The sequence below is a fragment of the Neopelma chrysocephalum genome, unplaced genomic scaffold (assembly GCF_003984885.1).
Source record: "Neopelma chrysocephalum unplaced genomic scaffold, ASM398488v2 Primary Assembly neopelma1_70, whole genome shotgun sequence".
Taxonomy (NCBI): domain Eukaryota; kingdom Metazoa; phylum Chordata; class Aves; order Passeriformes; family Pipridae; genus Neopelma; species Neopelma chrysocephalum.
The window spans coordinates 2664542-2677282 of NW_020897730.1; the positions used below are offsets into that span (position 1 = coordinate 2664542).

The window sequence follows — 12741 nt, forward strand, 5'->3', positions numbered from 1 at the left end:
ACCTGCAAGTGGGGGATGACATTCCTTCAGCAGGTATTAAATCAAGTGAACAAATGCAATATTGCCATCAGTGAGTAAAATTCACTACATTTTGCTGGGAGGAAGTTGTGGATGTGATTCAGCTTTCATCCAATACACCCATACTAACATTATTCCCTTCAGAGAAAAGAATGCTGTTTGCAATTCTGCTTTTACCCAATCCTATCATGCTAACTTTATTCCCTTGAGATGAAAAACGCTCTTTAAAATATTAGGATTTGAAAAATCTTATTTTCCACCTTCCCAGCCACAAGGGGCTGTGGTACAGATTGTGATCATTTTCTCCTTTTGATGATCCTTTAAAGAATTCTATTTTTATTGCAGCTGAGATTGGTACTTAGTGTGTCCCATCTTCCAGGTGCACTAATTACTTACCTAGATGATCTTCCTAACACTCAGTGAAAATATAAGTAGTTCTATAACATGAATAGAGTTGCAAAAGCCATTCTGGCATATCTTGTTGCTCTAATTGGCTTGAATTTAACTGTGGGGGTGGAGAGAAGGAAGGAGAAGAAAAACATGGTGCTTTCCTCGTCTTGCTTGAAAGATAAAGCTAAAACAACTTCTATATCATATAATATTTTTCACTTGAGTTAAAATAAAACATCAGTATAAGACAAACTCAGTGGTTACAGCAAGGCTTAAGGGGCAAACAGACTGGATTTATTCCTTCCTCTGCCAGTGAGAACTGAACTGCAAGTGGCACTTTCCAGAAGAAGATTCCAACTTAAAACTGATTTTTTGCACATCACTCTTAGCACTTACAATGGCTGAGAGTAATAGAAAAACTAAGCATATTTAGTGAATGATGTGTTTTTAAATACATAAGTATTATATAAATTTTACCATAAATCTTTTGTAATAAGCACTATTTACAGAGAAAATTACTAAAGCAAAGCAAATACCAGTTTTGGTAACTCGCTGAGCTAAACACCTAAACCAAGTGCCTGGATTCGTTCTGAAATGGTGGTTTTGTAATTAATACTTTACTCTGCAATGTGTTGACATTGGTGATTTATTACAGCTCTTACTTTAAAAGCATAAACAGATTTATAGACTTTGAGGTGAGGTAGAAATGTCACATTAAAAATGAGGGGGTTTAGTTGAAAAATTTTCTTACTACTATGTGTGTATTAAAATGGTTTCTAATATAATTTTCTGTTAACCTTGGGAAACTAATGGTGGCATAGGAGCACTTTAATGCTGATTTCACTTAGAGTAGAAAGAGGTTAGTTGTCTGTGTGGGTGGCAAGGGAAGGGAATTTATGGTTACAGACAAAACACTTCTAAAGACTCAGTTTCTAGGACTTAATTCCTAACTTTTTCTTCCTATGAAAGTAATCCCACTTGCAAGGATGTATATTCAAAATAAAAAATGTTTCTTAATAGCATTACAGCAGACCATACTTCATAGCATGGACGTGGCCTGTGGCCACTCAGATAAAAAAAGAACTACTGTGTATGGCACAACTCCCTGGATGACCCAGGAAATTTTAAATTCCAGTTGAAGGCTTATTCCTCCTGTTTTTCTGCTTCTCACCAAAAGGTCTTGACATCTCATCTTTAAAATAGTGATAGAAACATTTGAGTGAAAGGCATGACAATTTGGGGAAATGCTCCTATGGAAGCTGTTTCTTAACATGGTTTTCAGAAGATCTCTTAAGAATTAATTGTTTTGCTCTGAAGGGATTTGTGCTGCACGGCACAACTGACAGTTAAGTGGTAAATGGAATATCTCAATGGGCTCTGTATTACTGTTGAACAAAACACAGAAGTTGAACACTAAATAAAACACTATGCTTAAATACAGGAATAAAAGTGAAGTCAGGAGGACAGTGGGTTTTATGTCACATCTGCAAGCGTCCTTGTTCCAGCAAAAGGCATTCAGATATCACTTCTTTGATGACAATAACTACTTCTGAAGCAGTTGGCTTTTTTGTTTGTTTTTGGTTTTTTTCTCATAGTGAGAAATTTGAATAAGTTGCACTCTGTGAATAAAGTGTCATATGAGTGAGTGATATACTTTTTGAAAGAGAGAGCAAAATATGTGGGGAACACAGAAGATTCTGATGGAAGGTAACAAGATAGTTCTACCATTCTAAGGAGATGAATCTTTCATAAGAGATCATATCATGGCTGTGATTGGAATAGGAAGGAGCTGGGCCTGCTCTAAATGAGCTATTGAAATAGCACCTGGATTTTTGCTACACGGAGGAAGGAAAGTCGTCTGGATTTAATCTTATAGCAGGCAGGCAGTGGTCTGATAGTGGAAGATCAAAATTCAGAGAAACTAGAGATAAGAGAGGAAAAAAAAGATAAACTAGCACAGTTCAGCAAACACAAATACACACACACACACAAAGGTTTGAATTAGCAAGAAACAGGATGCATGTAGTCAGTAGAAGGAGGTAAAGTTATTGGGAAATGTAAAAGATTCACTAAAGTGGATTCACAAGAAATCCATAAAGATTTCATCTTGATCAGACTGCTGGAGACAAGCAGTGAGGAGTTTAAAATCAGCTATGTCATGAAAGCACCTCAGGCAAGAGTAAAAGCTTGAATTTACTGGTAAAGATTATTGAGAAAGAGTATAGAGTGAAAGCAATGATACAGCAAAAATCTGTTCTCCACCAAAAAAAAGTATGGTAACAGAAGATTGGAAGATACAAGAAATAAAATTTAGTTTCAGAAATTGTATTTCTAAAATGCATCAATAGTAGATCTACTTTGCCTTTTTTTTAGTCTTGAATGAGATTTTGTAAATTAAGAATGAAATATCATTCAGCTTTAAAACCTCTGGGGCACCTTTATCTTATCCCAACAACCAAAGTATGCAGTTGTGGCTCTTCATAGCCACAGTATCCTTCCCTAAAAAGATTTTCATGTATACACAAATAGCTATTTTACATATATGTAGATCCTGTCATGACACGCCTGATACATTTTTCTAATGATTAAATAATGTACCAGATGACATTCCCACAAAGACATGAGCTCATGGTTGCTCCCAAATGGAAATGCAAGGATTTACCATCATTTCTATGGGTCACAAGATCCCATACTTTGAGGGTTTTTGACAACTGGTTTCTCTCATTTAAATTTAATGAAAATAATTTAAAACTGCTAACCTGCAAATATTTTATGTGTTTGTTTTCATGTCGTTCAGTATTGCAGCACAAAATGGGGCCTATGGAATATGTGCTTGGGATAATTGATGGTGCTGCCACGGGGTCCAAAATATCTTCCCACATACTAATGGGGTTTATGCCATTTTGCCTCACAAATTTGTTTTAATGATTGTGACAGCTCTCGTTTTTCCTTTGTTAAATCTTAGTGACTGTTATTGGATATTTATTTTTAGAAGCACAAACATATTACAAAAAATACATAAGCCCACTGAGGACAAATAAAAAATCTCCATGGTAACATTCCAAATAGTGATGTATGACTGTTGTAGACAGACTGACAAACTTCAGTCCTAACTCTGCAACATGATTTGTTAGCATAGAATCCTGAGCTCAAAAGTGACTTCAGAAAAGAAAAGCCCTCTTTTTCTCTCCTCTGTGGTTATTTGGCAGCATTTTTTTCCAAATGTGGATAAATAGGAAAATTTATTTTATTAGTTTTTATATAATCAGCTGCAAATGCAATCAAGAACATCCCCTCAAGACAAATGAATATTTTGGCTTTGCTTGTTTGTTCACAGAAGAAATTATACCCTAATCATGTATTTTAATCTTATTTTATAACACCTTTAAATGATATCTTAAATAGCTTGGTTTGAAATGAGTATTGATATTGATGTCCATACAGAGCAATAAAAGTTTCCATCTGTAGGATAATATTCACGGTAGTAAGAAAGACTGTGCTATATTTTAAAGGCACGGGTTCTTGGAAGTCCATTTAGGAAATCTTTTTTCTCTCTTGGCATTAGTGCACCCACACCCAGCCACTTTTCTAACCAGGAGCCATTTCCCAGGCTCACCTCTGTAAATGAGTGAGGCTAAATTCCCTCAGCTCCCTTGCATTTGCACTGAAGCTTGTATAACTTACTTGCTGTTTACATATTCTATCATTTTCTATGTCAAGCTTTCATACACGAATCAGAGAAAAACATGCAAGCAACTATGATGTTTAAAGCTAAAGGACACTCGGTATACAAATTAGGTGGTTTTAAAATCCACCCTTGCAACAGCAGCAATTTCTGTTCCTTTCATCTAAACAGTTCTGTATTCCAAGGGAACCTGGAATAATCAGTAGTTTGTTACAGACATGAGTCATAATTATGTTCTTTCTCTCTCTCCTTTAAGTTGTTCGAGTTCATGAATTTTTTGGCTGAGAACGTCATCTTCTGTTACATGGGACTCGCACTATTTACATTTCAAAATCACATCTTCAATCCTCTTTTTATATTTGGTGCATTTGTATCCTTTTCTTTAAAGAAGTATGTATCTATGTGCATGTGTATATATATAAAAAAATGTATGTTCCATGAGGGAAAAAAAAAGCCAACAAGCAAACCAGTCAGTTCCTTGAATACTAAAACTCAATTTTTGCCAAGTCCAAGGGCAATGATCTGTATTACCTGTATCTTAATAACTGTCCCAGGGCACATAAGCACATGTTCTTTGGACAGTTGCTGTTTTGCTCACCTGCTACCAGGTAAATGGCTTTAAACCATCTGGGGAACTTTTGCCGCTGGTTTACAAGTGGGGTGGGAAATTGGGATGCATATTGGGGCACATCTCTGGGGACAGGCGCTGGCACACAAAATCTTTTTGCCTGTTCAGAGTCAGTGCAGATCCACAAACTGTAGAGCTGCCTCCAGATAGATGTGCACCATAAGCAGGACTTCCCCAAAACTACTTAAATGATATTAAGTCCTTAAAAACCAGCAGTTTTGCTTTCCTTCTTTACATTTGATATCTCTAGAGTACATAGATTTATTTATACCATCATGTGCCTGATTGGTAAGAAAAAGAGTCTGTGTCTTTAATTCTGCCACGGTTTCTCAACAAATCTGTGGTTTACTTGCACAGCAGTAGAGATTTTTTTCACACTGACAATTTATACAATGATTTGTTTGGCTCAGAGCAGCAGCCCTTTGCTTATCACTTTAAGATGAACTGTAATAGCTTTGAAAGCTGGGATCACAGTGTTTACTTACAGTAATTTTTATATGTAATTTCCAAATGAATAACAACAACCCATCAGAGCTCCCTTGGCTACAGGTTGGTTGGATGGCAGAGAGGACCCCCGAGCCCATTGTACCCCCGCAACAAGGCAGTACAGTCCCGTGTCCTGCACTCCTGGCACGGGAAGGCAGCTGAAGGTGGGAGCAGCACTCAGCACCCAGCTGGGGCTGTGCTGCAGAGCAGGGACCTGGCTCTGTCCTTCCCTCTCCCTGAGAGCCAACAGGCTGCAGCAGCCATGGCTGAGCACAGGGAACCGACTGCTCCAATGCAGCTTCTCCCGAGCCCAGAGGAGCCTTGGGCAGCTCTTGGCCCAGCTGATGTGACACACACAGACATCCCCAAAGTGCTTCATCTGTTCCACTGCCCACAGCACGTCTCAGACTGGGAGTGCCAGAACTGAGCCCCAGGAGTCACAAGAAAAGGGAGGGCGGAACATACTAAAAGCATGAGGAGCTCTGATTGCCCTTTTTTAAATCTGATACAGCCTCATGTTTCAAATTAAGGTAACTTTTGTGATAGTTTCATAGAGAAGTAATAAAGAACATTCAAAGAATCTACACAGAAAAGGGGAAGAAAAAGCAAAACGTGCAAGGACAATATGAATCGTCAGGAAATAAGAAAGTAATAATCAGGCCCAAAAGCACATTTATTCTTTGCAAATTGCTGCTCAAGGAGATAATGCCATCTCTGCAATTGATGATGGGCATTTTACTGAAGGGATGAAGATGAAGTCACATGTGACACAAATGTGATGAGTAGAAGTAGAGTGATTGAAGTGTGATACATAATGATGAATATAAAACCACGATGTCTGGGGAAGGCTAATCTTTGCCACTGCACAGTTTTATTGGAAGCAGAAGGATATGACATGTAAAATATAATGGAAGATAATAACATATTCATTTTAATTACACTTTTAAAATAACTTTAGAGAAATATCTGGTTAACTCTGGTTTTGTCAGTAGTTCCTCCACTATTTTCCTCAATGTCTTACATTTTAGGTGGCAGTTTTTGTAGCAAGAGCTTGCAACATATACCCACTTTCTTTCCTTTTGAATTTGGGTCGAAAACAAAAGATTCCCAGGAACTTTCAGCACATGATGATGTTTTCAGGTAAGAGCTATTTTGGTATTTTTGGTATTTTTCCTCTCCACATTAATGACTGATGAAGATAGTCATCTATCACTAGAAAAACCTGTATCTATCACAAAGAATTCATTATCCTCAAACTCAAGGTCATCTCTTCAAAGCTACTGAAGCAAATGGAGCATTCTCATCAACTTCCCTGTGCTGACATATTTTGATTAACTTTTTGGAAACCCACCACCCAGGAAGCCATTATCTTTCCAACTATATTTCCCCATCTGTCTACACTTCCATGGCAATTTGGGAACACCATGTTTTTATGCTATGTCATTTTAAAGGCACCTGCAGTATATCTGACAGTATGCTTACATACCAGCAAATAAATACCCAGCTTGGACACTGTAAGTACTGATACATCAGACATGGTCTTTGGCAATTCCTTTAACTTCAGGAACAGTTTTACTTTGAAACATGAGACTAGAAGACTTTAATTCCACAGATCTTTTCATATGTGTTCCAGCTTGATATTTAATTTTATTGATTTTTGTTAGCATTGTAGAATAATAGAAAAAGAATTTAAAAATCCAGAAGAGGGAGCCGTGTTCTACTGAGATTTGTACTCAGCCCTGGAACTGCCAAAATCTGAACTGGATTCTCTATTTTTTTACTTGTACAAGCTAGAAATAACTCCACTTGACTTTCTGATGCTAGCTAGGAAAAACTAACTTATAAGCTAAGAACATTTGTTCAGTAAAAGACAGAAATGCAGACCCCCCAATGCCATTTATGATACAATTTTCTAAAATTAGAAACTTAGCACTTTTTTCCCCTTCATTTTCCTGCTTTTTATATAAAAATCTATTCCAGATTCTTATGGATAAAAGTCCTTGATTGACAGCCTTGATGCACACCAATCCATTTAGCCAGATAACAAGTGAAATACAATGAGCCACATTTCAAGCTTCCTCATCAGGAGTGCTCCACCTCAGGGGGCCTCATTTATGCCGACGTAATTCCAGCTCTCTGGAGAGCAACACAGTAGTTCATTTCTATATCCATTCAATCCTTCTGCTAAAAGCTGCCACTGAAAATGTCACTTAATACCAGCTAGACTGTAGTGAGAGATGATGAGACATCCAGTGGGAACTGCCTTTCAAACCACCTGCTCACCTGGACTGTCTAACAGGTAAGTTGTGTATGTAGATCACTCTTAGTAAAGACAGCAGGTGGTCAACTGGTCAACAGCATGAAAAACAGCTCTATATCATTTGTTATCTAGTTTGGGGGCTTCATTTTGGCTTTTGTTTTTCATCAGTTAAAGCACAGAATTAAAAATCTTCTGAAGTGTATCTCATTCTTTAACTTTTCTGTCCTTGTTTTCTGCAGTTGAATTTCATTCTCCACAGAGCAGGAGCAGAAAGTAGCCTGCAGCCAACAAGTGAACGTGAGAACTCACACTCACGTATTAGCTTTCCAGGACAATCTGGCAGCTGAGAACTGAAACAGTAGTATTGCAAACTTCTAAACTGTAAACGTTAAAATTCTCAGAAAAGTAATTTTTAACTATTCTTGAAGAAAAAAAAAAGTGTATTTTGTAGAGAAAAATGTCTTTACAACATTATAGTAAAGTAAATGGCATCATCTGCAAGTAGAATAGAGACTGACTCTCTCTCACACTGCCAGCAGCTGCACACTTCACAGAACACTTAGGATACACAGATTATCTGTGTAATTGTACTTTTTAAGATGCACCAAGATTTGTGCTTAGTTACCAATAACATTCTTATGTGCTATAAACTGATCACACTGTATATTGTGATAAACAGAGAACAATGACTGCCAGAAGAGAGATACATTTCTGACATAAGTAAACAAGACACTGAATTTGAGTTTGAAGGAAAACATTATCTACCAAAGGTCAGTAGCAACAGTCATAGAATGGTTTGGTTGGAGGGGATCTTCAAAGGTCTAATCCAACCCTCTGCAATGAGCAGGGACATCTTCAACCAGATCAGGGCTCAGAGCCCCGTCCAACCTGACCTTGAGAGTCTCCAGGGATGGAGCATCCACCACATCTCTGGGTCACGTGCCATATTTACCACCTTCATTGTTCTGGTGTAGCATCAGGTTCTAGTCAATCACAGGGGAAAACGGGCTTCACTCACCACAGCATCAGACATTCAGGTGTAGAAAAGAATTAATTTGGGGATAGTTTTGTTTTCTATTTTATCATTACCTAATACACCAAACATTTACAGGTTTTTTAACTGAGTTTTAGAGCCACAATCACCAAAGTGATTGTAACTAAGGTCAGGCAACTACATTGTGAATTAGTATTTGATTATAACTTATCCTGCAAAGAATTCTACTGAATCATTAAGTTCTGCTTTTTGAGGAGTATTAATAAATTTGAGAAAAAGCAGAAGTGTTAGGCTTGGAAGTGGATTAAGTAGCATTTTGATTTATCACATTCTTCATCTGCTTCTGCCACTCCTCTAACAACACATTACAGAAGGTGGATTCATTTCTATAACTATGTTTAATCATGATTCCTGATAACATTCCATTGTAAATGAAAACTTGATTAGTCCTTGCAAATTAAGCTGGAGCTTCTCAAATTAAGTTGAACATCACCTAATGTAAACAGTCCAGCAGTCTCTGCTCATGTGAAAAAGAAATGCTTTGAAGTCTTATATTGTAAGGGAGATATCACCATACACTAGTGGTCTGTGCTGCATGAAAAATGCCTCATTTCACTTCAGACCCTACTATGATGCATTTAACAGGTAATAAAATTAAAAGGAAAGGAAAATTAATGGATACAGATGAACTTCCACTCTTCTTCCAATATCCTTATTTACTTTTTACTGTGCTTTCCTCTTCTCTACAGCATATAAATCAGCAACAGAGAGGCTTATGGGATGCTACAGGGATGGTTGCTGTTAATATAAGGCATTACAGCAGCAGTGGAGTCTGAAAGGGAGGAACACAAATGCAGAAATACAACAAAAAAGAATGCCAGTGTACAGGCAGCTGTTGTGCAGGCATTTACATCTGCACACTCATACAGACATGGAGGTGGGAAGTGTCAATGTGAACTTTTCCAAGAGACATAGATACATAAAGAAATCAGCTAAATAGAAAAGAAAGCAAGGAAGAAAAGAGCAGAGAATTATAGTTGAAACCAAAACACCAGATTTACCTACAGAAAGTCTCCCTTCCTGACAGATTCTCTTCACACCAACAACAAACATACCTCCCTCAAAGCTCCTCAGAGTGCTGGGCTGGGAGAGATGTGTCTGTGTGGAGTCTGAGCAAAGGATGGCTAACAGCCCAGCTGGTTTATTCCATGGGCCTCTGACACTTAACCCTGGGGTGGTTTTCTTTGAAAGCTCTGACACATTAAAGCATATCAGTTAAAAATGAATCCATAATGGCTGGCACAGCCAGCAGAAAAATCTGATAGGAAATCTGTGATAGAGCCCAAGGATGAGTGGATCACAGCACAGATGTGGAGCTGCTGTCAGTGCAGCATCTCTGAAGGATGAGGGGAGAGAATCTCTATTCACGGTTCATCAAGCGTTTTCCTTCTGCACTGCCACTGTCTCCAGGTGGAGCTGAGGTACCAGTGTCCACTGCAGCCAATCATTCCACTCTGCTGTGTTGGTATTTTTCCCTGAGGTGTTACAGAAAATCTAATCCTCCTTATCTTTCTATTTCAGCATCTTAACATGTTCTGAGGTTGTTAAAATTCCATTCCTTCATTTGTGTTATTACCCAGAATATATTTTGACATACAGAGAGAGGGAGAGTAGTGTTCCTTGCTTCTCATTGAGCCTTTACATTTGAGGTGTATTCATCTGCTTCCCCTGCTTTAGTTGGAAGCAAAGGCTTTGATCATTTATTTCACTTTGGACATTTTTTTAGTTGAAACTGAACTAGCTCTTATGGACCATGCTGAGTCTTATATAAATGAAAAATGCAGTGAAGGCACTCACTACTTTTCTAAACTGAAGAAACAGCCAGTCCAGTGCTCAAGAAACAGAGATATATTAATTAACTTTTTTTTCCTATATCCTCTCTCATCAAAACAGATATTCTGTATTTAATATTGCAGTTGTGGAAAGCAGCATTGTTTTCCACTGAAATGTAGCTGGGCTAGTCATCCAGATTACCACTATAACCACTGAAAAAGACCTTTCCATTCCCTGTTCATTCCCTTCTCAGACACATGTTTAAAATGAGCTGAGATTTTTTTTCCCTGTAAGAAAATAGTAAAGCATCTGCATTCTCAGAGACATCTTCTACTCAAAAGCACATCCAAGGACAAGCCCAGTTGCTGACTGCAGTGTTTGGAACCTGCTACACTGACTGGGTAACTACAAGCTGGTTCTTCCTTGCAGAAATGGCTTTGTGCTGTTCCCTGGATAAACTGCCCAGCTTCTATAGCAAATAATTCACATTCTGGCTATGTAATCTTTGAGCTTTAGAGTTCTAGGCCAAAAATAGCTGCATTTAGCAGTTAATTAAATGATTCTGCATATGCCATCAGTGCCTTACAAGAGGTTTAATTACTAGATTTAATCTCTCAATTCCTCCAAAGTACTTTTTGGATTCCATGTGTATTGTATACGTGTAATGGCTTTCCTCTCTACCCTTATTTTGTGGAATTCTTTTTCAGAAAACAATAAAATAAATTTAAATAGATAAATGAAAAGCATTGGAAAATATAGAGTATTATTTGTATTATGCATCCTGAGGGCTGGAGGCGCCAGCAGGCCCTTTCCCCCTCAATTTTTAAACACGGAACTCTGTGAAGACCTATTTAGTCAGCTTATTACTACCTATGAGGCTTTTTAAAACTCATTTAGCTGTTTTCACCACCTTTGTAAGTTCTTGTTTTTTCAGTCTCTGTAGGTGTATAATTTTACAACTATTATAATATTTCAAGTACACTAATTTATTTTGTATCCCCTTTTAGATACTTAGAATCATCTTTTAAAAACTATTCATTGTACTTAAGCCATATTTTTTCTGACTGGTCTTATCACATTGAATTATTTTAAAGAAATGTTCTTTTTTCAAGCAAGAAACAATTTGCATATTTGGGTACACGTTTTAACGCCAATCCTCTTTCTCACACCTGACTTCATGAGTAGTCCCACTGAACACAGGATATAGATTTCTTTTTCAACATGCATAAAGTTCAGATTATTATTTCATTTGCAATTATTCAAGACAAAGAATTCAGTGGATGCAAAGCAACTGAGTGATTATTATGTGAATATGCGAGTACTTTCACTGTCCACTTTTCAAAGTTGTTTACATTGCATTTAAACTCATCCTTTCAATCAGCACAATTCAGTATTTTATAAGGAGGATTATGATCTGAAAATTTCCTCTGCCCTTGGAACTGGGTTTGGACTGAAAAGAGTAAAATTCTGTTTCTCTCTCACATTAAGTTCATCATTGTCTGTTTTCTCTTTTCAGGTTTACGTGGTGCAATAGCATTTGCATTGGCAATTCGAGACGCAAACTCCCAGCCCAAACAAATGATGTTTACCACAGCCCTGCTAATTGTGTTTTTCACAGTCTGGGTGTTTGGTGGGGGCACGACACCAATGCTCACGTGGCTTCAGATCAGGTTAGTGCTCTCTTTACAACATCAATCACTACTTTCTCACAACTTTCTAATGCTTATACATGCGCTTTTAAAGAGTTTTAACAAGCAAAAAGGAAGTATTTGTCTGGTAGAGGCTCCAGACCACAAGGAACAGGTTCTCCCCGGGTTTTTTATGGGTTTACACTTAGATCAGACCCATCCTTATTTCCTAAGAGTTTGTTTCTCTACTGTTCCTTTGAAACACCATGAATAAATGTTAGTAGTGTCCTCCTCACTGTTGAAAAAAGAGCTATAAAGGTAGATTTTGCCCTCATCTTAAAATGTGTATTTATTACACAAATATATAAAAAATCATGTATTTCTGATTATAATGTGAATATGCTAGAAAAATCCACCTGCATTGGTGTATCGTTCAGCCTCCATTGGTACATCATTCAGTAACTAATTTATCACTAATTGTTCTATATATGCTTTTTCGCTATGGTATTTTTAAAATTACTTCATAGTGACTTGTGTTCACAGACAACAATGAATGACAAGGGAGGTTAAATGACAAGAGAGAGGGAAACAAGAAACTGGAATAAAAAGTACCTAATTTAAATGCAGTGTCCTTCCAAGTGTGCTTTTTTGAAACCCAACTTTTAATAATGATTGTAACGCTATTGCTGAGTTCTGGTCCCTTCATAATCCATTTAGAACTCACTGCCATGATTCGTAAGATCACCAAAGAAAACCACAGTATCAAGATAGGTTCGCAATTCACAGTTGCTTATAATTTATTCTATATATAGCATATAT

The 12741-nt window shown here is 37.4% G+C and overlaps 1 protein-coding gene across 1 annotated transcript in view; it reads left to right on the forward strand.

Annotated features, from left to right (window-relative positions):
- Positions 1-12741, forward strand: part of SLC9A9 (solute carrier family 9 member A9) — a 184224-nt gene that overhangs the window by 97732 nt on the left and 73751 nt on the right. Inside the window, exons 10-12 of the mRNA XM_027686117.1 lie at positions 4350-4463; positions 6236-6347; positions 11811-11964. Of these exons, the coding sequence (XP_027541918.1) occupies positions 4350-4463; positions 6236-6347; positions 11811-11964 (380 nt within the window). The remainder of the gene's footprint in view (positions 1-4349; positions 4464-6235; positions 6348-11810; positions 11965-12741) is intronic.